The sequence below is a fragment of the Somniosus microcephalus genome, chromosome 15 (assembly GCF_052327205.1).
Source record: "Somniosus microcephalus isolate GS21.2 chromosome 15, FLI_Smic_1.0, whole genome shotgun sequence".
In the NCBI taxonomy this organism is placed as follows: Eukaryota; Metazoa; Chordata; class Chondrichthyes; order Squaliformes; family Somniosidae; genus Somniosus; species Somniosus microcephalus.
The window spans coordinates 110,285,367-110,312,200 of NC_141001.1; the positions used below are offsets into that span (position 1 = coordinate 110,285,367).

At 47.2% G+C, this 26,834-nt stretch overlaps 1 protein-coding gene across 1 annotated transcript in view; it reads left to right on the plus strand.

The window, feature by feature from the left end:
* Positions 1-24,063, plus strand: part of LOC147107150 (uncharacterized) — a 73,768-nt gene extending 49,705 nt beyond the window's left edge. Inside the window, exon 2 of the mRNA XM_086008266.1 lies at positions 20,520-24,063. Coding sequence (XP_085864392.1) covers positions 20,520-20,910 — 391 coding nt within the window. The 3' untranslated portion in view covers positions 20,911-24,063. The remainder of the gene's footprint in view (positions 1-20,519) is intronic.
* The last annotated feature ends 2,771 nt before the right edge of the window (positions 24,064-26,834 follow it).

The window sequence follows — 26,834 nt, forward strand, 5'->3', positions numbered from 1 at the left end:
TGTTTAGGGTGTGCAGACTCTCTCGCCTGCACTGTTTAAACATTTGTATTTTAAACCGTGAGGAGGTGAAATCTGCACAGAGACGTGGAAAAAGAGAGACTTGCATTTCTATAGCGCCTTTCACAATCTCGGGATGTCTCGATGTGCTTTACAGCCAATGAGGTACTTTTTTGAAGTGTAGGCACTGTTGTAATGTAGGAAACATAGCAGCCAAGTTGTACACAGCAAGCTCCCACAAACAGCAATGAGATAATGACCAGATCATCTGTTTCAGGGATGTTGGTTGAGGGATAAATATTGGCCCAGGACACTGGGGAGAAAGGAATAGAAGGATATGCTGAAAGGGTTGGATGAAGTAGGGTGGGAGGAGACTAGTGTGGTGCTTATCTTCAACATAGTGGCCGTGGGATCTTTCACGTCCTCCTGAGAGGGCAGATGGGGGCCTCGGTTTAACATCTCATCCGAAAGACGGCACCGCCAACAGTGCAGCACTCCCTCAGTAGTGCACTGGAGTGTCAGCCTGGATTTTTGTGCTCAGGTCCCTGGAGTGGGGACTTGAACCCGCAACCTTCTGACTCAGAGGCGAGGGTGCTGCCCGCTGAGGCACCTGGGCTGATACCTGGGCAGGTGTGACGCCAGGGTCTGTGCTGGGCAGGACTGGACATCGCCCTGCTGGAACTGGTACTGAGATTCTCAGGCCAGTAGCTGCAGAATATCTACACCATGAGAGAGAAGGACAGCAAAGCATACTGGAAAGGAAAGCAGGTTACAATGGGGAAAACCTGCACTCCCGGTGGGAAGATGCAGTCCCCTGGAGTCTGGGCCAGAGCATCTGACCGGTGCTCCCTGCCGGTGTGGGTTCCCTGCAGAATGCAGGATTGCGGAGTCTCCCATAAAGAGAGCTTAATATTGCTTTCCTTGAAAAGGAAAAATTTGCAGGGCTGTGAGGAAAGAGCGGGGGGGCGGGGGGGGGGGTGGAGTGGGATTAATTGGGCAGCTCTATCAAAGAGCCGGCACAGGCACGATGGGCCGAATGGCCTCCTTCTGTGCTGTATTGATTCTGTGATATTGGCTCTATTAATGAGGGGGTGAGGGCCATCAATAAAGGAGTACTGGGGCTTTAATTACAATTATATTGCATTTTATATTTGGTGCAGTTATAGAAACATAGAAACATAGAAGATAGGAGCAGGAGTAGGCCATTCGGCCCTTCGAGCCTGTTCCGCCATTTAACGAGATCATGGCTGATCATCCAAATTCAGTACCCTGTCCCTGCCTTCTCCCCATATCCCTTGATCCCTTTAGCCTTAAGAAATATATCTAACTCCTTCTTGAATATATTTCATGAATTGGCCTCAACTACCTTCTGTGGTGGAGAATTCCTCAGGTTCACCACTCTCTGGGTGAAGAAATTCCTCCTCATCTCAGCCCTAAATGGCTTACCCCTTATCCTTAGACTGTGACCCCTGGTTCTGGACTCCCCGCCATCGGGAACATCCTTCCTGCATTTAGTCTGTCTAGTCCTGTTTAGACCTCCCTACATACCCTGCTTATTACCATTTCTAAAAGGACTCTGAACACAGTTGAAGTGCACCGTAAACAAAGTGCGCATTAAAGCCCAGAGTACCCAGCCGTCGTATTCCGCTGGTCTGTCTGAACGTTGTGGGGTTTGATGCTGCTTCAGTGGTGAGGGAGCTAATTGCTGGGGCGCCACGGCCAATCGTGCGACTTGATTATCCCAGGGGACCAGAACGCAGCGGGATCATTTTTTTTTCCCTGAGATGCAAGTGTCACGGTGGGGGACTCGATGTAATTTGCTGATATGATATTAAAATGTAGCATTAAAGTAATTACATTGAGCACAAGGTAGTATTTCACTCAGGGGAAAAACTCATTCGTGGCTTGTCCTCACGGTAACCTGGTCATTTTTAATGGGCCGGAGGAAACAGGCTCGCATAATAGGTTAATGTATTATATGCTCAGTTTATGTCATTAAGCGGATCTTTTGCTGAGGCTGCCAGACTTATCCGGTAAATCAGAGTCTGAGCAGCTCTTAACCCTTCACATTCCAAGTGTCTGTCAGAGTCAGTACAGCTGAGGCTGCCTCTCTCATTCATCTGAAGAAAGAACTTGCATTTATATAGCGCCTTCCGTGACTCCAGGACATCACAAAGCGCTTTACAGCCAATCAACTACTTTTTGAAGTGTAGTCAGTGTTGCAATGTAGGCAACGCGGCAGCCAATTTGCGCACAGCAAGCTCCCACAAACAGCAATGTGATGATCTTTTTTTTAGTGATGTTGGTTGAGGGATAAATATTGGCCCAGGAAACCGGGGAGGATTCCCCCTGCTCGTCTTCGAAATAGCGCCACGGGATCTTTTACGTCCACCTGAGAGAGCCGACGGAGCCTCGGTTTAACGTCTCGTCCGAAAGACGGCTCCTCCGACAGTGCGGCACTCCCTCAGCACTGCACTGGGAGTGTCAGCCTAGATTTTTGTGCTCGAGTTTCTGGAGTGGGACCTGAACCCACAACCTTCTGACTCCGAAGCGAGAGAGAGTGCTGCCCACTGAGCCACGGCTGACACCTTGAGCTCCCAGTACACAGTATTTCTCCCGCAGCCTCCCTGTATTGGGAACTGAGACACATTACAAAGTCTCCGACTCCAAGTCAGGTCCTCAAGGCTGTGGGTCTCCTTAATCTTCCGCCTGTTTCACTCTCCTCCTGCCCTCTGCGGGCTTTTAAAACTCTGGACGCTTCCACCTAATCACGACTGCTTTGTGGCCTTTCACCTAGTTATTCAGCACTGCATAAAATCAACAAAACAATCCTCTCCAACGATAGTAACCGCTCACAGTGCTAGAACCAGCTGGCAATCTCCGGTAACGGTGATCTCACCACCTGGCTTCCCATCACTATAGCGCAGCGAGTGGGCTGACGGTAAAGGCGTAGTCCCACAGGGTGATGCGGGGGGGGGGGGGGGCATCAGAGGTCTAAGCTGAATGCCTTGTGAGAGAGGCAGGCACTCTAATATAATAAAATCCCCCGGAGCATTGAATATAGGTTAGACATGAAAGTATTTTTTCCCTGCATTAAGTTTCTTTCAGCTGCTGTCAAAGTGTATCGGGCAGGCCGACCACTTGATGTGCACCTCAGTCTGGGTTTTTTTGTTTTATTTTTCCACTGTTGTGCTCAAAGACAAAGAGTGTGAATCGTGCCGGGAGCCCCTGTCTGCAGAGGATTGAAGACACGGGGCAGGATTCTCCGGGGGGGTGTGGGGCGGAGTATCGAGAAGGGCAGGAGATACAAGACCACTAGGCCTTGCCCCTACCAGAAGTACCACTAGCAACAAAAGGGGAAGAAAAAAGTTGGGACAGCATGACCTATGTTATTCACTTCAACCACTTCGTGTGGTAATGAGTTAGCAGACAACACACCAGAAACCCAACACATGCACACAGACACAAACCTCGATACAGAGATACACCTGTGAGTAATTTGGGATTTTGGACCTCTGGTTCCCAAAGCTCTCCAGCACTGGGGCTTTTCCTTGCCTCATGTCTGGGTCTGTTGTAGACTCATGGACAGAGATTGATCGCTGTGATTGATCAACAACTCCATTATCGTGGTATCGTGTGACTCTCCGGATGGTGGAAGGTGACCTCGGACTTTTCTCCTCTAGCAATTCCGACGCTCCTATTTCCTTCATTTTCACGAAGCCATGCCGTATCGGGATTGGGGCTCTCACACCACGTCTCTCCAAGGTCAGATTGGGCCCTAGCTCCAGACTTACGCTACAACGATAGCCTCATCGCAAAGTGGAAACCATGTTGTAGCTACGCCAAAGTCGCAACTGAAGCGCACCCTGGGTGCACTGTCCGTGCTCCTTTCTCTGTTCCACATTTTAAAATATTTAATGATCTCTCTTCTTTGCAAAGAAATCGTTAGCACAGAACTCAAAAGACACTCATTTTGTTCAAATGGATTAAACCCTCATCCATGCCTTTGTTACCTCTAGACTTGATTATTAAAGCACTCCTGGCTGGCCTCCCACATTCCACCCTACGTAAACTTGAGGTCATCCAAAACTCAGCTGCCCATGTCCTAACTCGCACCAAGTCCCGTTCACCAATCACCCCCTGTGCTCGCTGACCTACATTGGCTCCCGGTTAAGCAACGCCTCGATTTCAAAATTTCATCCTGGTTTTCAAATCCCTCCCTGGCCTCGCCCTCCCTATCTCTGTAATCTCCCTCAGCCCCACAACCCCCTGAGATATCTGCGCTCCTCTAATTCTGCCCTCTTGAGCATCCCTGATTATAATTGCTCAACCATTGGTGGCCGTGCCTTCTGTTGCCCGGGCCCTAAGCTCTGTAATTCCCTGCCTAAACCTCTCCGCCTCGCTACCTCTCTTTCCTCCTTTAAGACGCTCCTTAAAACCTACCTCTTTGACCAAGCTTTTGGTCACCTGCCCTAATTTATCCTTATGTGGATCGGTGTCAAATTTTTTGTCTTAAAATACTCCTGTGCAGCACCTTGGGACGTTTTAATACATTAAAGGCGCTATATAAATACAAGTTGTTGTTGTTGTTGACTGCTTGGCCTGTTTTGGGAACAGCGTCAACCGGTTTTGGTACCCGTGGTATATGGCTGTTGTCGAGTTGAAGCGTTAATGAATTCTTTATTTGGTGCTGAGGATAGGTGTCAAGAATTACAATTTAAAACAAAAAATACTCAGATTAATAAACCTCCTGGTCTTGATGATCTATCTCAAAGCACTTCACGCAATCATTTACTCTTGTTGGACTGCAGAGACTGTCATGTAGGCGAATTTAGCAGCCATTATGCCCCAGCGACTTCACTTAAACAGCGATGGAATGGTTTTTCATTTGGTAACATTGGTTGAGGGAAGTATGTTGGGCAAGACATGGGGAGACTGCCCTGCTCTTCAAACAGCAGCAGCAACTTGTACTTATGTAGTGCCTTTAATGTAAGCGCACCTCACAGAGGCAGAATAAGAATAAATGGATGGCGAGGCAAAGAAGGAGATATTAGGAGGGGGTGACCAAAAGCTTGGCCAAAGATGTGGGTTGTAAGGATTCTTAAAGGAGAGGGAGGTGGAATGTCAGAGAGCATGGGACCCAGTTGGCCAATGGTGGAGTGAAGGGAGGGGGGCATAAGTGAACATACGAACACTGACAGACAGGTAAAGACCCTCTGGTCCATGCAGCCTGTCCCACGCAATTGCGATACCTTGTGTGTCACAATATATACACTCTCCACCCCACCCGAAACCATGGGATCTCCTGGGAGAGGCAAAAACCAGATTTAAAAAGACCAAGGCCAATTAGGGGGGAAAAAATCTGGGAAATTCCTCTCCGACCCCCTTAGGCGATCGAAACTAGCCCAGGAGATCATTCTGGCCCTGACAATTCTATGCAGTGCCGACCTTCTGTAAGAGGTGATCTCCGCCCCAGCCACAAAGAGATCCAGCTCTCACTTGAAGGAATTCAGCGAATCAGCATCCACCACACGAGATGGCAGCCTGTTCCTGAGCTCCACTATTCTCTGGGAAAAGAACCAACCTCCTGACATCTAACCTCGATCTGGCCTTCTACAACTTAAAATCGTGACCCCTGGTCCTCCCTAACCTATTTAATTGGGACAAGCACAAGGGACCAGAATCAGGGGGATGCAGAGCTTGAGGGAGGCTGTAGGAGATTATGGTAGCAGGGAGGGGGCGAGACCATGGAGGGATTTAAACACAAGAATGAGAATTTTAAATGTGAGCCATTGACGTGAGATCTTTAACATCCTCCCGAACACGCTGATTTTAACATCCCATCGAAAGAACGCAGCATTGTGAATTTGCGAAGGAGACAGAGTAGCAAAAAAGTAGACGCAAGTTTAAAACCTGATGTAGTGTCAGTAGAGAACAGACTATTCATCTGTGGCTAGCACTGCCCTGGAATTTCTCCCCCAATAAAGCGAGAATCTACCTACATGTTATATATTAAATTTGATGCATGGAATGTCCATAATCATTGACATAAGAACATAACATAAGAACATAAGAAATAGGAGCAGGAGTCGGCCATTCGGCCCCTCGAGCCTGCTCCGCCATTCAATAGGATCATGGCTGATCATCTACCTCATCTTCACTTTCCTGCACTATCCCCATATCCCTTGATTCCCCTAGAGCCCAAAAATCTAGCGCTCTTTGTCTTGAATATACTCAAAGACTCAGCATCCACAGCCCCCTGGGGTAGAGAATTCCAAAGATTCACCACCCTCTGAGTGAAGAAGTGCATCATAAATTCCTATGGTACCTGTTCTCCGGTAGGCAGCACTGTGATAGATATTTTCAATGTTAAAGGTCTCACACTTCTCTGTCACACCATGTGTCACACACAATAGGTGCTGTTTGATTGTGAACGTATACCATCCTGTGATTGTACAACCTGGCTACTGGGTTCCCACAAATCGCTCGAAATGCTTTCCATATTATTTTTTCTCTCAGTAAATGAAATTTCTAATGTCCAGAATATAGATTTATAAGAACAACAACAACTTGTATTTATATAGCGCCTTTAGTGTAGTAAAACGTCCCAAGGTGCTTCACAGGAGTATTATAAGACAAAATTTGACACCGAGCCACATAAGGAGAAATTAGGTCAGGTGACCAAAAGCTTGGTCAAAGAGGTTGGTTTTAAGGAGCGTCTTAAAGGAGGAAAGAGAGGTAGCGAGGTGGAGAGGTTTAGGGAGGGAATTCCAGATCTTAGGGCCGAGGCAGATGAAGGCATAGCCACCAATGGTGGGGCGATGAAAATCTGGGATGCTCAAGAGGCCAGAATTGGAGGAGCGCAGAGATCTCGGAGGGTTGTGGGGCTGAAGGAGATTGTAGAGAAAGGGAGGGGCGAGGCCATGGAGGGATCTGAAAACCAGGATGATAATTTTAAATTCGAGGTGTTGCTTAATCGGGAGCCAACGTGGGTCAGCGAGCATAGGGGTTGATGGGTGAACGGGACTTGGTGCGAGTTAGGACACAGGCAGCATTGATTACACACCTGGCGTAGCTTTTGTTGAATAAACTTCAGAGAGTGCAGTGAAGCTCGGAGTGTACTAGCCACTAGCGGGTAAATCTCAGCGAAGCAGGGAATAGAGAGAGCGAAGGAGATGCAAGACCCAATACCCCAGGTAGTGGGTCTGCCAAAACAGGGTCAGCTGCCTGTGTATGATGGAGCAGTGAATGAGGGGGCTCAGGTTCACCAGGGAGGTTGTGACTAAAGGTCCATGTCACTGTGAACAGAGGGCAACTTGTATGCCATAGGGAGATTCCAGGCATCCACACGGTACGTCATTGGCTTCAACCACTGCGTTTGGTTTTGTGGACAACACTTTTCTGTGCAGTAATGAATGACAGACTGCAAGATGCAGTAAACTGTGAATTAATTTTATTCAGTTGTGCAGTGCTAGTTGTTTACGTGTTTTTACTGTCATGTTTAAGAACATATGAATTAGGAGCAGGAGTCGGCCATACGGCCCCTCGAGACTGATCCGCCATTCAATAAGATCATGGCTGATCTTCGACCTCAACTCCACTTTCCCGCTCAATCTCCATATTCCCACAGTTCCCAAAAATGTATCGACCTCTGTCTTGAATATACTCAATGACTGAGCCTCCACAGCCCTCTGGGGTAGAGAATTCCAAAGATTCACCACCCTCTGAGTGAAGACATTTCTCCTCCTCTCAGCCCTAAATGGCCGACCCCTTATTCTGAGACTGTGACCCTTGGTTCTAGACTCCCCAGCCAGGGGGAAACATCCTCTCAGCATCTTATGTTCTTAAAATGCCACATGGCGCAGCACAGGAGCGTAATCAATCAAAATTTGACACCGAACCACATAAGGAGACATTAGAAAAGCAAAATACTGCGGATGCTGGAAATCTGAAATAAAAACAGAAAATGCTGGAAATACTCAGCAGGTCAGGCAGGAGAGAGAAGCAGATTAACGTTTCAGGTCGATGACCTTTCGTCAGACCCTATATTATATAAGGAGATATTAAGATAGGTGACCAAAAGCTGACAAAATATCGGTAGAAGTGGAAAAGGTAGAAGCAATGGAAGGGGTGAAAATTGATAGACAGGATGTTCTAGAAAGTCTGGCTATGCTTAGAGAGGACAAGTCGCCTGGTCCAGATGGCTTGCATCCCAGGTTGCTAAGGGAATTGGGGGAGGAGATAGCGGAAGGGCTTGCCATAATTTTCCAATCTTCCCTAGATGCGGGGGAGGTGCCTGAGGATTGGAAAGTTGCAAATGTGACACCATTGTTCAAGAAAGGGTGAAAGGACAATCCTAGTAACGACAGGCCGGTCAGTTTAACATTAGTGGTGGGTAAAGTTTTAGAAACAATAATCAAGGAAAAAATTAACGGGCATTTGGAGAGGTTTAAGCTAATTAAGGAGAGCCAACACAGGTTTGTAAAAGGAAGATCGTGTTTAACTAATCCAATTGAATTTTTTGATGAAGTAACAGAGAGGATTGATGAAGGGAGTGCAATGGATGTTATCTACATGGTTTTTTGGAAGGTGTTTGACAAAGTACCACATAAAAGGCTGGTTAACAAAATTGAGGCTCATGGAATAGGTGGGTCAGTGGCAGCTTGGATAAGGAATTGGCTTAAGGACAGAAAACAGTGAGTTGTAATAAATGGCTGTTTTCAGACTCAAGGATGGTAGACAGTGGTGTTGCCCAAGGGTCAGTGCTGGGGCCACTGTTTTTTTAGATATATATAAATGACCTGGATATTGGAATACAGAGTAGAATTTCTAAATTTGCCGATGACACCAAACTTGGGGGTGTGGCAAACAGTGAGGATGATATCAATCGACTGCAACAGGACATAGAAAGGCTAGCAGAATGGGCAGACAAATGGTAGATGGAATTTAATACAGAGAAGTGTGAGGTGATGCATTTTGGCAGAAGGAACAGGGAGAGGCAATATAGACTTAATGGCACAGTTTTAAAGAGTGTGCAGGGACAGAGGGACCTGGGAGTTAATGTGCATAGGTCCCTGAAGGTGGCGGGACATATTGAGAGAGTGGTTAGCAAAGCATATGGGATCTTGGGCTTCATAATTAGAGGTATTGAGTACAAAAGTAGAGAAGTTATGCTGAATCTTTATAAAACACTGGTTAGGCCACAACTGGAGTATTGCGTCCAGTTCTGGTCACCACACTTTAGGAAGGATGTGAAGGCCGGCGAGAGGGTGCAGAGGAGATTTACCAGAATGGTTCCGGGGATGGGGGATCTTAGCTACAAGGACAGGTTGGAGAAGCTGGATTTGTTTTCATTAGAGCAAAGGAGGTTGAGGGGTGATTTGATAGAGGTGTACAAGATTATGACAGGTTTGGATAGGCTAGACGGGGAGAGGCTGTTCCCACTAGTTGATGGTACAAGGACTAGGAGACACAGATTCAAGGTTTTGGGCAAGAGATACAGGGGGGACGTGAGGAAAAACTTTTTTACGCAGCGAGTGGTGATGACCTGGAATTTGCTGCCGACGGAAGTGGTGGAAGCGGAGACACTCAATGTTTTCAAGGGGAGACTGGATGGGCACTTGAGGGAAATAAACTTGCAGGGCTACGGGGATAGAGCGGGGGAATGGGACTGATTGGGTTGCTCTACAGACAGCTGGCACAGACTCGATGGGCCGAATGGCCTCCTTCTGTGCCGTTATGACTCTATGGGGAAAAATTCAATTGCTTTGCGCCTCCCATTAGCGCCCGCAGATCGTGATGTCAGTCGAGCGTGCAACGCCCCGGTAGCGCCCTGGACTGGATATTGAGTGGCGCCCCCTGCCTTTCTGCCTGCCGCTAGCAACAACAGGTTGAGGGGAGCGTTTTGCAGTTGGGAAGGGACTGGGGGGGCGCTATTTAAAGGCAACCGCTTCATGCCTTTTTTTGCCGGTGACATTTTTGCACCATGCATTCTGAGAGAGAGAGAGAGACTTCTGGAGAGATTCAACGCTGTGTGAAGGAGTTTTGGGTACTGAGCAGCACTTTGCAGGTTCATTTTGATTGACCTTCCTTGCATCGATTTAGAAGAGACTATGGGGGCTGCGCTCTGAGCTCTTTTCCTGGGCCTCTCCATTGTTCTTTCCAGCAGATTTGATGCACAGGTCTCTCCAGGCCAAGATTCAAGGCTGCAATGAGCAGGGTGTGGATGGAGAGCAAGATCGACCCTCCCCTTTAAGAACTGGCTGGCGCCAGTGTGTCTTTATTCCATTGCTGACTGACATCACGTGAGTTTCGCCTGCGCTCTGAGGTAGCGCCTCGCTACTCGGCGTTTGCGCCTTAAGAGAGGCGTGTAGCGCCTGATTTAGCGCTCCAATCACCTCCAGGGGCGATAGAAGCCAAGTTTGCAGTCAGAGGCGATAATTAGCGCCGGGCGCTAAACTTTGCGCCCGGCCGATAATTGCGCCCCAAGCGGGGCGATACTGAATTTCTCCCCCCATGACTCCATGGTCAAAGAGGTAGGTTTTTAAGGTGCATCTTAAAGGAGGAGAGAGAGGCAGAAAGGTTTAGGGAGGGAGTTCCAGAGCTTAGGGCCGAGACAGCTGGAGGCACGGCCGCCAATGGTGGGGGCGAAGGAAATCTGGTGTGTTCTGTCCGAATATAATTCCAGCTGATGAGAGGGCTGGGAGCACGTTCATTCCAAGGGAATTAATAAACGAGGATCGAAGCCCTGGCAAATAATACAGCTCCAGCGTGCTGCTCTTTGTTGAGGGCAGATAGCGATCGCTGTACTGTGCTAACCTCCTGCCTTTGAACACGCAACGCATTAGTGACTGTATGTCATCTGATAAGGACGAAATTACAGTTGCTCTCGTTACGTCAAAAGCAGGAAGGAACTAGGTTGCCGGTGATTTAATTCCATAATAAATTCATGCAGTAAAACTGCCTCCCTTCGCAGCAGTTGCAGTCGCGTTCTATAATATGAGTGCATGCCACTGGAAAGGCCAAGACTTAGTTCCAGCCTGCATTCACTGGCCCTCCGATGCTCAGTTATTGTTGGATAGCTTGACTCCAGACGGGCAGTTGCCTTCACTGATTCTCAGTGTTCAGCTCGAGCTACAGTCGGACAATGGGTCTTACTAAAAACAGAGTTTAAGACCAAGTCGCGCTCGCACGTCACTGAAGGTAACTTGTACCATCGTCCCCTGTTACAGCACCAACACCCATGACCCCCCTCCCCACTCCATGTTGTGTCACTCAGGTATACTGCGATGCAGATTCATACAAGGGCTCTGTCTTGTTAATCCTTTTATTGCATGGCTAGTTTAATTAGGCTGCCCTCAAGAACCTCCAGCATTGCTGCTTGCTTGTCCCAGCGACGTATAGTTTTATATTATGGCCGACGTCCCCTTTAAGGAGGTCCCGCATTTTTAAATAGAAAAACCGCGCATGTGCGGAATTTTGAATGGTCTGCGCAGCCCATTAAAGGGACCGTGTGGCCCAAAACAAGATTAGAGCGAACGTTGATTATGGCTGCAGCTTTTTAATCATGAATGGGTGCTTATTGTACGTACTGTGGAAATCATGAAGAGACACAGAACTGATGGCTGTACTTGGACTCGTTGCAACACATTACACTCCCAGCTCAGGCCTTAACTCGCCACTGGTAACATTTCCTGCTTTTAACTTTTGAACCTTTCCAGAGCAGAAATGAACTATGGCCTTCCCCACTAAGGCTTAGCCACGAGGCTCAGTGGGTAGCACACCTTGCTGCTGAGTCAGAAGGTTGTGGGTTCGAGTCCCACTCCAGAGACTTGACCACAAAGTCCAGGCTGAGGGAGTGGTGCGGTACTGAGGGAGTGCCGCACTGTCGGAGGTGCTGTCTTTCGGAGGTGAGGTTAAACTGCGGCCCCGTCTGGTGGACGTAAAAGATCCCAGGGCGCTCTTTAAAAGAACAGGGCAGTTGTCCCCAGTAACCTGGCCAACGTGTAGCTCTCGACCAACAGCTAAAACATTGCTGCTTGTGGGAGCTTGCTGTGCGCAAATTGATTGACTGCCAACTTTCCTACATTACAACAGTGACTACACCTCAAAAAAGTACTTAATTGGCTGTAAAGGGCTTGGGGTCATATTGAGGTTGTGAAAGGCACTATATAAATGCAAGTCCTTTCCTCCTTACACTGTTCCTCGGTTTTCTTTTTCTTCTGCTGTAATCTCTCGCTATTTTCTCTTCCCGCCATATTCATAATACCGCCCTCATAGAATCGTAGAGATTTACGGCACAGAAGGAGGCCATTCGGCCCATTGTGTCTGTACCGGCCGAAAAAGAGCTCTCCGGCCTAATCCCACTGTCCAGCTCTTGGTCCGTAGCCCTGTAGGTTACGGCACTTCAAGTGCATATCCAAGCACTTTCTAAATGTGATGAGGGTTTCTGCCTCGACCACCCTTTCAATAGCTCAAGCATAACCTCCCTGCTCTTATATTCTATTGCCTCAACAAATAAAGGAAAATATCCCGTATGCCTGGTTAACCACCTTATCTACCTGTCCTGCTACCTTCAGGGATCTGTGGACATGCACTCCAAGGTCCCTGTGTTCCTCTACACTTCTCAGTATCCTACCGGTTAATGTGCATTCCCTTGCCTGGTTAGCCTTTCCCAAATGCATTACCTCACACTTCTCTGGATTGAAATTCATTTGCCACTTTTCTGCCCACCTGACCAGTCCATCGCTATCTTCCTGCAGTCTACAGCATTCTTCCTCACCATCAGCCACACAGCCAATTTTTGTATCATCTGCAAACTTCTTAATCATGCCCCCAACATTGAAGTCTAAATCATTGATATGTACAGTTAAGAGTTAAGATGATGCTGCCCTTAGGTATTTCTAAGCCATTTGTGGTTGTACATTATCTGCCTTCTCCAACTGCCTTTCATCGCCTTTGTAGGGTGACAGTACAGGAAACTCTTGTTTAAACGGCACCTAAATATCCAGAATTCTCTATTAACCGGCAAAATTTATACCCCGAAAACAACACTTCAATAACCGGAAATGTTGCCGAGTCCGAGTCTCCCGTGGTGGCCGAGTTAGTCAGTGGGGGTAGTTCTCCAAACTGCCATTACTCGGCTTCTTGGCGCTGTCTGAAGTCCGAACACCTCAGTAACAGGAGCCTGACTCTCCCGCGCTGCCGGTAGTCTCTTACGATCTGCCATTTTTCCGTGTATCTTCTGCGCTGCCGGTAGTCTCTTCTGATCCGCCATTTTTCTGTGTGTCTCTCCATCTTTATCATGAATTATCTCCCCCATCTTGCATTATGGAATTCCCAAAAGTTGGTCAAAGCAAAAGGAAGAGAGTGGTGTTAACTTTAAAACAGAAAACCGACATATACCAACGACTAGAAAGGGGAGAGAAGCGTATCAACATTATGAATGAATTCAAAATTGGTTCGTCAACAATCTACGACATCAAATCGCAGAAGGATAAGCTGCTCAAGTTTTATTCAAGCTCAGAAACACCTAAGCGTGTAGAGAAACGGCGTACGCTTCGTAAGCCTAAGCTTGAAGAGCTGGATACCGTGCTTTATGAGTGGTTTTCTCTTAAGCATTCAGAGGGTGTTCCACTTTCCGGACCCATGCTAATCGAGAAAGCGAAGAATTTCTACGTAAAGATGGAGCTCACTGACAAGTGTGCTTTCTCCGAGGGATGGCTAACGTGCTTCAAGTTACGGCATGGGATACGACGACTCGATATTTCTAGGGAGAAGAAATCAACTGATCATGACGCCGCAGAAGAATACTGCGATTATTTCAATCGGATTGTGCAGCAACATGATTTGTTGCCAGCACAACTATACAATGCCGATGAAACTGGCTTATTTTGGAGATTTTTGCCAGAATCAATGCTTGCTGGGGCTAGTGAGGCTAATGCTTCAGGTTACAAGAAAAATAAAGATCGTGTAACCGTGCTAACATATGCGAACGCTGCTGGATCACACTGGGTTAAACCTCTTGTTATTGGGAAGTATAAAAATCCCCGTGCATTAAAAATGTGAGGCACTTACCTGTTGAGTACAAAGCTCAAAGAAATGCTTGGATGAATAAGGAAATATTTTTGTATTGGTTCTATCATATTTTTGTATATTTCTTTAATATAGGAAAACCTGAAGATAGCAAATGCATTTTATTGCTTGATAATTGTAGAGCCCAACTGCATGAATCCAAGTTGGTTTTGGGAAATATTTTCACCATTTATTTGCTACCAAATGTAACTTCTCTCATACAAACCATGGACCAGGGCGTTATCCAAAATCTCAAGTGTCATTACAAGAAAGACTTCCTACGTAAACTGATAAACCAAGATGACAATATTCACGCATTTCAGAAGGAATACAATCTTAAAGATGCCATCTTTAATGCTGCATGTTCCTGGAACTTGGTGAAAGGTCACACTTTGAGACAAGCCTGGCGCAAATTGTGGCCTTCTGTAAAGTTTGCCGAAGGTTCCTCTTCAGAGGAGGAATTTGATGGGTTCAATGTTCGTCCCAAGAGGAATACAGTGATGGAAATGGCTGGCATGGTGAAAAATGTAGGCCCAGCAAACCCTCTACGTCACCTCAGTGAAAGTGATATTGAGCAGTGGGTTGATGCAGATAGAGAAGTTGGTGTTGTGCATATGCTAAGTGATGATGAAATAATGGAGACTGTTTTGAAACCAAAGAAAGAAAAGGAAAGTGAGATGGAAAGTGAAGAGGATGAGATTTCTGAAGAGAAGATGATTTCTTGGGCTAAAGCTGCAGAAGGATTTGCTTCAATCCTACAATTTGCTGAAAGCCATTCTTACTCTTCTGCCCAAGAAGTTATGCAACTCCACATTCTGCATTCCACCTTTCTACAAAAAAGGCAAGAGTCCACTAAGCAAGCAGACATCCGGGACATGTTTAGGAAAGCTTCCAAAAGAGTTGAAGCGGTGGAAGTGCCTGAAGAATCTGTTGAAGTGCATGATCCTGATGACCCAGCTGGCATGAATATTCTTGATGAACCAGTTGACTTGGAATAAGTGTACAGTCAACCACAGTACTTTATACTGTACTGTACAGTCGTTTAATTACTTAACAGTAAAACAAAACTTATAAAGAGTTATGGATTACCCTCAACTGGCAGTACTGTACTTAATCAAGCATCTTCCACTTTCCATTTAACACAACATTCTGTAGGTGAGTACCCAATTATACTGCACAGTTCTTGATTTTTTTATTTTTGTTTATTAAAAATAGCCTCGGTAGATATACCTCTCCGTCATCCAGAATTTTTAATCAACCGGCACCATCCTGGGCCTGTCGGTGCCGGATACGAAAGAGTTTCCTGTAATAAGATAATGAATGTGGCAATACAGCAAGTGTTTTGGAGTTCGGGACAGCCCACGGATGTGGTAAATTTAGCTCATCGCACGAACACAGCCCTGGGGGGAAAAAACTTGTGTTTATATTGGACCTTATCATGTTTCTCAAAAGTATGTCAGAGTCCTTTGAGTACAATGAATTACTTCGAAGTAGAGCGACTGGTATGCAGTAAAATGCGGTAGCCAATTTGTGACAGCAAAACGGGGCTAAAAGGTTTAAATTTGAGGACAGGTTGCATAGACTAGGCTTGTATTCCCTTGAATATAGAAGATTAAGGGGTGATCTAATCGAGGTGTTTCAAATGATTAAAGGATTTGATCGGGTGGATAGAGAGAAACTATTTCCTCTGGTGGCGGAGTCCAGAACAAAGGAGCATAACCTTAAAATGAGAGCCAGGCCGTTCAGGGGTGATGTCAGGAAGCACCTCTTCACACAAAGGGTTAGTGGAAATCGGGAACTCTCTCCCCCAAAAAGCTGTTGATGCTGGCGGTCAATTGAAAATGTCAAAACTGAGATTGATAGATTTTTGTTAGGCAAGGGTATTAAGGGTCAGGGAACCAAGGCGGGTGGATGGAGTTAAGATACAGATCAGCCGTGTATCTAATTGAATGGCTCAAGGGGCTTAATGGACTCCTCCTGTTCCTATGTTCCTCAGATCCCAGAAACAGCAGTGCGATGAATTGAGATGAAATAGCCTGTTAACCTGCTTTGGGGGTTTGTCTGAAGGGGGATTGTTGGCCAGAATATCAAATCTTCCTATTCATCATCAAATGGCGCCATGGGATCTCTTATGGCCTCTTGACTAGATTGACGGGATCCTCGGTTTAACGTCTCACCCACAGGCAGCACCTCCGTCAATGCTGCACTCCCTCGCTACTGCACGGAGGCATAGCCTTCGATTGTGTGCTCAAATCTTGGAGTGATGCTTGAACCCACAACAACAGCTTGCATTTATATAGCGCATTTCTTGCTGCTTCACAGGAGTGATAACAGACAAAAATTGACACTGAGCCACATAAGGAGACATTGGACAGGTGACCAAAAACCTGGTTAAATTTTTCAGCAGCGCCTTAAAGAGAGAGGTGGAGAGGTTTTGTCATAGAGTCATAACAGCACAGAAGGAGGCCATTCGGCCCATCGAGTCTGTGCCGGCTCTCTGTAGAGCGATCCAGTCAGTCCCATTCCCCCGCTCTATCCCCGTAGCCGTGCAAGGTTATTTCCCTCAAGTGCCTATTCAGTCTCCCCTTGAAAACATTGAGTGTCTCCGCTTCCACCACTTCCGTCGGCAGCGAGTTCCAGGTCCTCACCACTCGCTGTGTAAAAAGGTTTTTCCTCACATCCCCCTGTATCTCTTGCCCAAAACCTTAAATCTGTGTCCCCTAGTCCTTGTACCATCAACTAGTAGGAACAGCCTTTCCTCGTCTAGTCTATCCAAACCCATCATAATCTTGTACACCTCTATCAAATCACCCCTCAACCTCCTTTGCTCTAATGAAAACAAATCCAGCTTCTCCAACCTGTCCTTGTAGCTAAGATCCCCCATCCCTGGAACCATTCTGGTAAATCTCCTCTGCATCCTCTCAAGAGCTTTCACATCCTTCCTAAAGTGTGGTGACCAGAACTGGACGCAATACTCCAGTTGTGGCCTAACCAGCGCTTTATAAAGATTCAGCATAACTTCTCTACTTTTGTACTCAATACCTCTATTTATGAAGCCCAAGATCCCATATGCTTTGCTAACCACTCTCTCAATATGTCCTACCACCTTCAGGGACCTATGCACATTAACTCCCAGGTGCCTCTGTCCCTGCACACTCTTTAAAACTGTGCCATTAAGTGTATATTGCCTCTCCCTGTTCCTTCTGCCAAAATGCATCACCTCACACTTCTCTGTATTAAATTCCATCTGCCACTTGCCTGCCCATTCTGCTAGCCTTTCTATGTCCCGCTGCAGTCGATTGATATCATCATCACTGTTTGCCACACCCCCAAGTTTGGTGTCATCGGCAAATTTAGAAATTCTACTCTGTATTCCAATACCCAGGTCATTTATATATATCAAAAAAAGCAGTGGCCCCAGCACTGACCCTTGGGGAACACCACTGTCTACCATCCTCCAGTCTGAAAAACAACCATTTATTACAACTCGCTGTTTTCTGTCCTTAAGCCAATTCCTTATCCAAGCTGTCACCGACCCACTTATTCCCTGAGCCTCAATTTTGTTAACCAGCCTTCTATGTGGTACTTTGTCAAACACCGTCTGAAAATCCATGTAGACAACATCCATTGCATTCCCTTCATCAATCCTCTCTGTTACTTCATCAAAAAATTCAATTAGATTAGTCAAACACGATCTTCCTCTTATAAACCCATGTTGGCTCTCTTTAATTAGCTTAAACCTCTCCAAATGCCTGTTAATTTTTTCCTTGATTATTATTTCTAAAACTTTACCCACTACTGGTGTTAAACTGACCGGCCTGTAGTTATTAGGATTGTCCTTACATCCTTTCTTGAACAACGGTGTCACATTTGCCACTTTCCAATCCTCAGGCCCCTCCCCCATATCTAGGGAAGATTGGAAAATTATGGCAAGCCCTTCTGCTATCTCCTCCCCCAATTCCCTTAGCAACCTGGGATGCAAGCCATCTGGACCAGACGACTTGTATTTGGTCTGGTTCTCCCTTGAAGAATTCGCCTGACATTCATCATCTTCTCTATCTCCCTTGTCATCCAAGGAGCCCTTGTTTTGGTTCCCTTACCCTTCCCTCTTGTTGGAATATACCTAGCCTGTACTTAGAACATTTCCTCCTTCAAGATCTCCCATTGTTCCGTTACAGTTTTTCCTGTCAGTCTTTGGTTCCATTTTACCCTGGCTAGATCCCCCCTCATCCCATTGAAGTTAGCCCTATTCGAGTTTAGAAGTTCCACTCTAGATTGTTCCTTGCTCTTCTCCATTACGAATCTAAACCTTATGATACGATGATCACTCTTACCCAAGTGTTCTCCCACAGACACTTGGTCGACCTGGCCCACCTCATTCCCCAGCACCAGATCCAGCAATGCCTCCTTCCTAGTTGGGCCAAGAACATATTGGCCAAGGAAATTCTCCTGAACACATTTCAGAAATTCCTCCCCCTCCTTTCCCTTTACCCTAGCATTATCCCAATCAATATTTGGGTAATTAAAGTCCCCCAATATCACCACGCTATAGCTCTTGCATATCTCTGTGATTTCCCTGCAGATTTGCTCCTCTACCTCCCTCTCACTATTTGGAGACCTGTAGAATACCCCCAATAGCGTGATCATACCCTTTTTGCTCCTCAACTCTAATCAAATGGATTCTGTCCTTGTCCCCTCAAGAACATCCTCCCTTGCCAACACTACAATGTCTTCCTTAATCAGCACTGCCACCCCACCTCCCTTTTTTTCCTTCCCTATCTTTTCTGAACACCTGTATCCTCGAATATTAAGTGCTCAGTCCTCACCGTTTTTAAGCCACGTTTCCGTTATTGCCACAACATCATATTGCCACATGGATAATTGTGCGTGTAGCTCACCAACCTTATTCACCACACTTTGTCTGTTTATGTACATGCATTCTAAACCGATTTTTGAATTTTTCGTAGTCTTAGTCTGCTCCTAATATGGTACTACGACCACCTCTAGTACTTTCTTCTCTAGTACTATCCAGCACATTCACTCTTTTATGCACCTTATTCTCTTTTCTACTCCTATATGCTGGTGCCCATCCCCCTGCCAAGTTAGTTTAAACCCACCCAAACAGCACTAACAAACTTCCCCATGTGAATATTGGCCCCAGCTCTGTTGCGGTGTAACCCGTACAGATCCCACCTCCCCCAGAAACGGTCCCAATGCCTCAGGAATCTAAAGCCCTCCCTCCTGCACCATCTTTCCAGCCATGCATTCATCTGTTCTATCCTCCTATTCCTGTACTCACTAGCACGTGGCACCGGGAGTAATCTGGAGATTACTACCTTTGAGGTGCTGCTTTTTAAGCTCTCTCCTAACTCCCTATAGTCTGCCTTCAGGACCTCATCCCTCTTTCTGCCTATGTCGTTGGTACCGATATGGACAACGACCTCTGGCTGTTCACCCTCCCCCCTCAGAGTGTCCTGCAGCTGCTCAGTGACATCCTTGACCCTGGCACCAGGGAGGCAACATACCATCCTGGAGTCATGTCTACGGCCACAGAAACGCCTGTCTGCTCCCCTAACTATCAAATCCCCTACCACTATTGCTCTTCTACTCTTTTTCCTCCCCCACTGTACAGCTGAGCCACCCGTGGTGCCGTGAACTTGACTCTGGCTGCACTCCCCAGGGAACCATCGCCCTCACTCAGAAAAGAATACTGGTTGGAGAGCGCGATGCACTCCAGGGACTCCTGCACTACCTGCCTGGTCCTTCTCTTCTGTCTGGCGGTCACCCATTCCCTCTCTGCCTGCAAACTCTTAAGCTGCGGGGTGACCACCTCTAGAAACGTGCTCTCCATGAAGTTCTCAGCCTCGCGGATGCACCGCAGTGACTCCAGCCGCCGCTCAAGCTCCGAAACCCAGAGCTCGAGCTGCCGTAGCTGGTGACACTTCCCGCACATGTGGTCGTCCAGGCTACGTGAAGCATCCAGGACTTCCCACATGGCACAGGATGTGCACTCCATGGGCAACTGAGCTGCCCTGCCATACCTCTAGTTAATAGGCTAAGAACTAACCCAGCAGAAATAAACTTATTTTTGGGATGGAATTCCAGAGCTTAGGGCCTGGGCAGCTGAAGGCACGGCTGCCAACAGTGGTGCCATGAAAATCGGGAATGCGCAAGAGACCAGAATTGGAGGAGCGCAGAGATCTCGGAGGGTTGTAATGGGATATGTTTGTTGCATAAACTTGGCTTGTATTTGGGCCTTGACAGCTGAAGGCACGGCCACCAATGGTGGGGCGATGGAAATCAGGGTTGCGCAAGAGCACAACCTTCTGACTCCGAGGCGGGCGTGCTATCGATTGAGCCAAGCTGACTATGGGGCTACTGAAGTTTTACGCATGGAAGACGGCCCACAGATCGAGTGTGTAATAATGACGTTTCCCTTTGTGCCCTAGGTACTGCGGGTTAAATGCCAACCGGCAGACCTCATCGATGGTGGGGTTTATCGTCAGCTGCAAGTGCTCGTTCCACGCACCCATGATGTTCCCTCAGAACCCACTGGCAGCCCTGGGGGTGGAAAGAATCGGCCGGTCCAGCGTGCACTACCGGGTGGCTCTGTTCAAGCCGCGTCCCGGCCGTGACCCCCTGCCCCTGGATTACGACCTCCTCTCCGACGGCTGTCACTCCGGCAGCCCCTTGCTGGCGGGGTTCGAGACCACGGCCTGCACGACGGGAGTGTCCACCCACGTCTTTGTGGATGCGGCCAGCGAGAGGCCCAGGGAACTGCCCGAACGCTTCAGGAAGCACCTGGAAAAGATTCTGATGCAGCCGAGAGTTGCCAATTAAACAGGCGCGCGTTTATAAAAAAAAGAGCGATCGTCTTCCCTTAAAAGGTAAATTTTGCGACCGCACCTGGAAGGCCGGAGAGTCGCCCGGTGAAAATCGCGCCGGGTTTTCCGCCCGTTGATTTTTCCCAACGTGCGCGAGCTGGTGTGAGACCCTCACCCCGGCTCGAAGCCTCGCTAAATTTACCTTTGCAAGTAAATTGGACGATGAATCCTTAGTGAAGGAGCGGCCTTCGGAATTGGAGCTTTGCGGGCACGGAGATGAATTCTGCCAAACCTTATTTTTTTGCTGCTTAATAATCAGTGCACACCTAACCGTAATTTAGAATTAAGGTGCTTCACTCAAAGCCCCGAGGCAAGTGGAATATTTTCTGAACAAAAATCAGGGTTTCTGTTCATTAGGTTTCAGCTCTCGCGTAGCATTACATAGAATTTTACAGCACGGACACAGACCATTCAGCCCATGCTGGCGTTTCTGCTCCACACCTCCCTCCCCCCCCCCACTCTATTTACTTCATCTCATCCGATCGCCATATCCTTCTATTCCTTTCTCCCTCATGTACATATCTAGATTCCCCTTCAAGGCATCTATGCAAGTAGTTTCCCCAGTTTCGCAGTGGTGGCCTCTGCCTTGTAAGGGTTCCGATGCTTGTCCAACCGCTGATAGTTGCTAACGCCCTTTTCTTTACATGAGGGATTTTGCCCCCGGTTTATGCTTTGTGTAACCCCCCCCCCCAACTGCGGCCCCAATTTCACTGCTCCAGCTTTGCTTACGCGCTAGGCCATTCTGCACTGGCTCATCACAAGGCCCCAACAGACAGCGTGCCCCATTAAGCCGTGACATAACCCTGTCTACTGAATACCTCAGGGCCCAAACCCAAGACCTGCGCAGCAGTAGAGTCGCTGAGAGACTGGACACGTACAAGAGAACAAAGCAAGGTGAAAACAATGGGCTTTCTGCCGGTCCGGCGACTCCTCATCCTTGTTTTCAAATTCCTCCATGGCCCTCGCCCTCTCCCTATCTCTGTAACCTCCTCCAGCCCTACAACCCTCCGAGATCTTTGCGCTCCCCCAATTCTGGCCTCTTGCTCAGAAAGATGTTCTCTTGGATCATTCTTTGCGTGGCTAGATTTCCAATCCTGATTTTCATCGCTCCACCGTTGGCAGCCATGCCTTCAGCTGCCTAGGCCCTGAGCTCTGGAATTCTTCCCTAAACCTCTCCACCTCTCTCTCCTTGAAATTGCTCCTTAAAACTTACCTCTGTGACCAAGCTTTTGGTCACCTCTCCTAATATCTCATGTGGCTCGGTGTCAAATTTTGTTTTGAAAACGCTCCTTGGTGAAGTGCCTTGGATGTTTCTACTACATTAACGGCAGCTATATAAATGCAAGTTGTTGCGTTCATTTAAGATTTAAGAGCACAAATGCACTTTTACTTCCCCGGGAGTTGACAGTCTACCTGAGCCTGCACCATCTAATGGAGTCCTTTCTCGCCTTTTCTATTTGTACGCGGGAAGTGACATGTAGATGCCTGCGCACGTGCAGCGGCGCTCTGAGTTTCGAAGCGAATTGCGCTGATTGCGGGCAGTACAAAGCCCGGCCAGCCCGAGCGAGTTGTACCTCACTTGCACCAAGCCCTGTGACTGGGCCTTCATTCTGCTTCCCCTCTCCCCTGAGGGACCTTCTTTAGCTCTTAGATACCCCACCAGATGAGGCTGCGTAGTTCCAGAGGGAGGAGAACTGAAACGTTAACTCTGTGTCTCTCTCTGACGAAGGGTCTTCGACCCGAAACGTTAACTCTGTGTCTCTCTCTGACGAAGGGCCTTCGACCCGAAACGTTAACTCTGTGTCTCTCTCTGACGAAGGGTCTTCGACCCGAAACGTTAACTCTGTGTCTCTCTCTGACGAAGGGCCTTCGACCTGAAATGTTAACTCTGCTTCTCTCTCTGACGAAGGGTCTTCGACCTGAAACGTTAACTCTGTTTCTCTCTCCACGGATGTTGCCTGGCCTGCTGAGTTTTTCCAGCGCTTTCTGTTGTTATTGAGGAGAAAACATAGTTCAGTTCATCCAACGCCCATCGCAGCTTTGGCACTGGGGCTTTCAGTTGCGATTTCGGAATAATTTCTGAGGATCCGTGTCTCAGCTTGTCTGCGGAAGCTGTTCAGGGAGCCAAGGAGGGAGGCGAGATCCCAGGGCTGATTCGCTGATCAGGCGTTCCCGGTGAACAGCGGGGCTCGCAAGGAATGCTGGTCAGGAAGTTGTGGGCCTCAAGCTTGATTTCCCATCCATTCATTTAAACGGCCGGAGTCCAGGGCTGCCAACTCTGATTGGATGTATTCCAGGAGGTTTCATCACATGACCACCTGCCTCCAACTGCCCCGCCCCCACACACCTGCCATTGGTCGCCCAACACGCCCATCCACACGGAGCACTGCCTTCCGTCACCAACTGGCAAGTGAACAGACTCTTAATTACCCGATTGCATGACTCGTGACTGTCAATCAAACAGTCTTTTTTCCCAGTGTCAGCTGTGGCGCAGTTGGTAGCACTCTGGTTTCTAGAGTCAGAAGGTTGTGGGTTTAAAGTCCCATTCCAGAGATTGAGCTTAAGCTAGGCTGACACTCCAGTGTAATACTGAGGGAGTGCTGCACCGTTGGAGGTGCCATCTTTCGGATGAGATTGTAAACGAGGCCCTGTCTGCTTTCTCCAGTGGATGTAAAAGATCCCCCGGCACTATTTCGAAGAAGAGCAGGGGAGTTCTCCCCGGTGTCCTGGGTCAATACTTACCCCTCAATCAACATAACAAAAACAGATTATCTGGTCATTATCACATTGCTGTTTGTGGGAGCTTGCTGTGCGCAAATTGGCTGCCGCGTTTCCCACATTACAACAGTGACTACACTTCAAAAAAAGTACTTCATTGGCTGTGAAGTGCTTTGAGACGTCCAGTGGTCATGAAAGGCGCAAAAAAAAATGCAAGTCTTTCATCCCCAATATTTTTTCTAAATCATTAGGAAAAGCATTTAAATAAAATAAAATAAAAGTTTTTTAATGCCTCTCTGATTTTTCTCCCAGGTGTTGTTCGCAGCACTGACCTGGAGATTAATCTTCAATTCCTGGAGTCAGCAGGGCAATCCTGGAGGAGGGGGTGGGGGGGGGGGGGCGGTGGAAAATCAAGTTCTTTCGGCCCACGGTTTCCTGACGAGCTCTCCCTGCCAATGCTGTTCCTCGCTGGGCGTGTCCAATTGGGCAACCAGGTCTCCGCCTCCTAAAGTTTGGGTTGATAAGTTTGGAGCAATGCAGATGGCCAAAGACCTGTTGTTAAGCACACACTGGGCACAATTAGAATCATAGATTAGTACAGCACCGAAGGAGGCCATTCGGCCTATTGAGCCTGCGCCGGCTCTTTCGGAGAGCAATCCCACTTCCCCGCTCTTTTCCCATATCCTTGCAATTTTTTTTTATCCAGTTCCCTTTTGAAGGCTACTATTGAATCTGTATCCACCGCCCTACCAGGCAGCGCATTCCAAATTCTAGCCACTCATTGCGTAAAAAAGTTTTTCCTCATGTCACCTCTGGTTCTTTCACCAATCACCTTCAATCTGTGCCCTCTGGTTATCGACCCTTCAGTCATTGGAAACAGTTTCTCTTTATTTACTCTATCTAAACCCTTCATGATTTTGAACACCTTTATCAAATCTCCTCTTAGCCTTCTCTGCTCTAAGGAGAAGAACCCCAGCTTCTCCAGTCTCTCCACGTGACTGTAATCCCTCATCCCTGGAACCATTCCAGTAAATCTCTGCTGTTCCCACTCCAAAGCCTTCATGTCCTTCCTAAAGTGCGGTGCCCAGAATTGGACACAATACTCCAGCTGGCGCCGAATTAGTGTTTTATGAAGGTTTAGCGTAACTTCCTGGTTTTTGTACTCATTCTCCCTCCGTCCTCCTGCATTTGAAAAGAGTGGCAATTCCTCCCTTCCTGTTGTGATTCTCAATGTGAAGCTTGCTGTTGAAACCTAAGCTTGCAGAGCAAAAGTGAAATTGTAATGACTTCAATGTTTCCTTGATTACGAGATACTGGTCTTGTCTTTACTAATGCATAAAGTTGGAAATGGTTTCTTTTTAACCTATAAATTGAATAATGCTTTTTCAAATTGAGCAATAAAAACTTTATCTGCAACCATGTTATGCTTATTGCCAGCACTGAACAATATTGTTCAGTTTTAACATATAGTTCATTTGTAGTTCTCTTAGATACACCAATAAAATACTTTAGTAAGTTTCTAATGATTGATAAGGTTGTAATGAACACCATTTTTTAAAAGTCTTCACACACTGAGCACGGGTTGGAATATCACGGGCAATTTTCCGATTTCTGCTCGCGGCAGACCAGGTCTCGGCAAACAATCGTAAAAATCTGCCACTCAGTTGGAGTGGACTTGAGTGTCCCTGACACCGTCCACATGGAGGCGTTAGGTGCACGTCTACGATCTTTGTGTGGCGGCTGCAGGACCATGAGGCAATACCTTGATTCAATGTCACCAATGCCTTGTATTTCGTGATGCCCCACTGTTCAAAGGAACACCATAGAATAGCTTAAGTGACAGTTTCCTTTTATTAATGAAAAGTTTGTTTTTACATGTAATGTTCAAATGAGGAGTTTCAGGCAGCTACACTGCAACCTGGCTCTGAAACTCATAAAAGGCAACTGGTGACTATCCATTATAGCAGATTGATGTAGACTCACTGAAGCACCAATCATTCTTAACAAATGTATTTACAACGAAAACTCAACTATTAAATCCATTATTGTAGTCAAAATGGGGTTTGGTTTTATTTAGACACAATGAAATTTCACAAACATTACATCGAAGTGTTTTATTTTAATGGTCAATAGTGACATCTCTGCTGACAGGATCTTTGAAAACTACTTACTGAAAGAAAGACTTGCATTTCTATATCAACTTTCACACCCACCGGACATCTCAAAGCGCTTTACAACCAATGAAGTACTTTTTGAAGTGTAGTCACTGTTGTAATGTGGGAAACGCGGCAGCTAATTTGCGCACAGCAAGCTCCCACAAACAGCAATGTGATAATGACCAGATAATCTGTTTTTGTTATGTTGGTTGAGGGATAAATATTGGCCAGGACTCCAGGGAGAACTCCCCTGCTCTTCCAACTAGTGCCATGGGATCTGTTTATGTCCACCTGAGAGAGCAGACAGGGCCTCGGTTTAACGTCTCATCCGAAAGACGGCACTTCCGACAGAGCAGCACTCCCTCAGTACTGCACTGGAGTGTCAGCCTAGATTTTTGTGCTCAAGTCTCTGGAGTGGGACTTGAACCCACAACCTTCTGACTCACAGGCGAGGGTGCTACCAGGGGTCAGTCTCAGAATAAGGGGTCGGCCATTTAGAAACATAGAAGATAGGAGCAGGAGTAGGCCATTCGGCCCCTCGAGCCTGCTCCGCCATTCAATGAAATCATGGCTGATCATCCAAATTCAGTACCCTGTCCCTCCTTTCTCCCCATATCCCTTGATCCCTTTAGCCTTAAGAAATATATCCAACTGCTTCTTGAATATATTTAATGAATTGGCATCTACTGCCTTCCGTAGTAGAGAATTCCACAGGTTCACCACTCTCTGGGTGAAGAAATTCCTCATCTCTGTCCTAAATGGCTTACCCCTTATCCTTAGACTGTGACCCCTGGTTCTGGACTCCCCGACCATCGGGAACATCCTTCCTGCATCTAGTCTATCCAGTCCTGTTAGAATTTTATAAGTTTCAATGAGATCCCCTCTCATTCTTCTAAACTCCAACAAGTATAAGCCCAATCGACCCAATCTCTCCTCATACGTCATTCCTGCCATCCCAGGTATCAGCCTGGTGAATCTTCGCTGAACTCCTTCCATGGCAAGAACA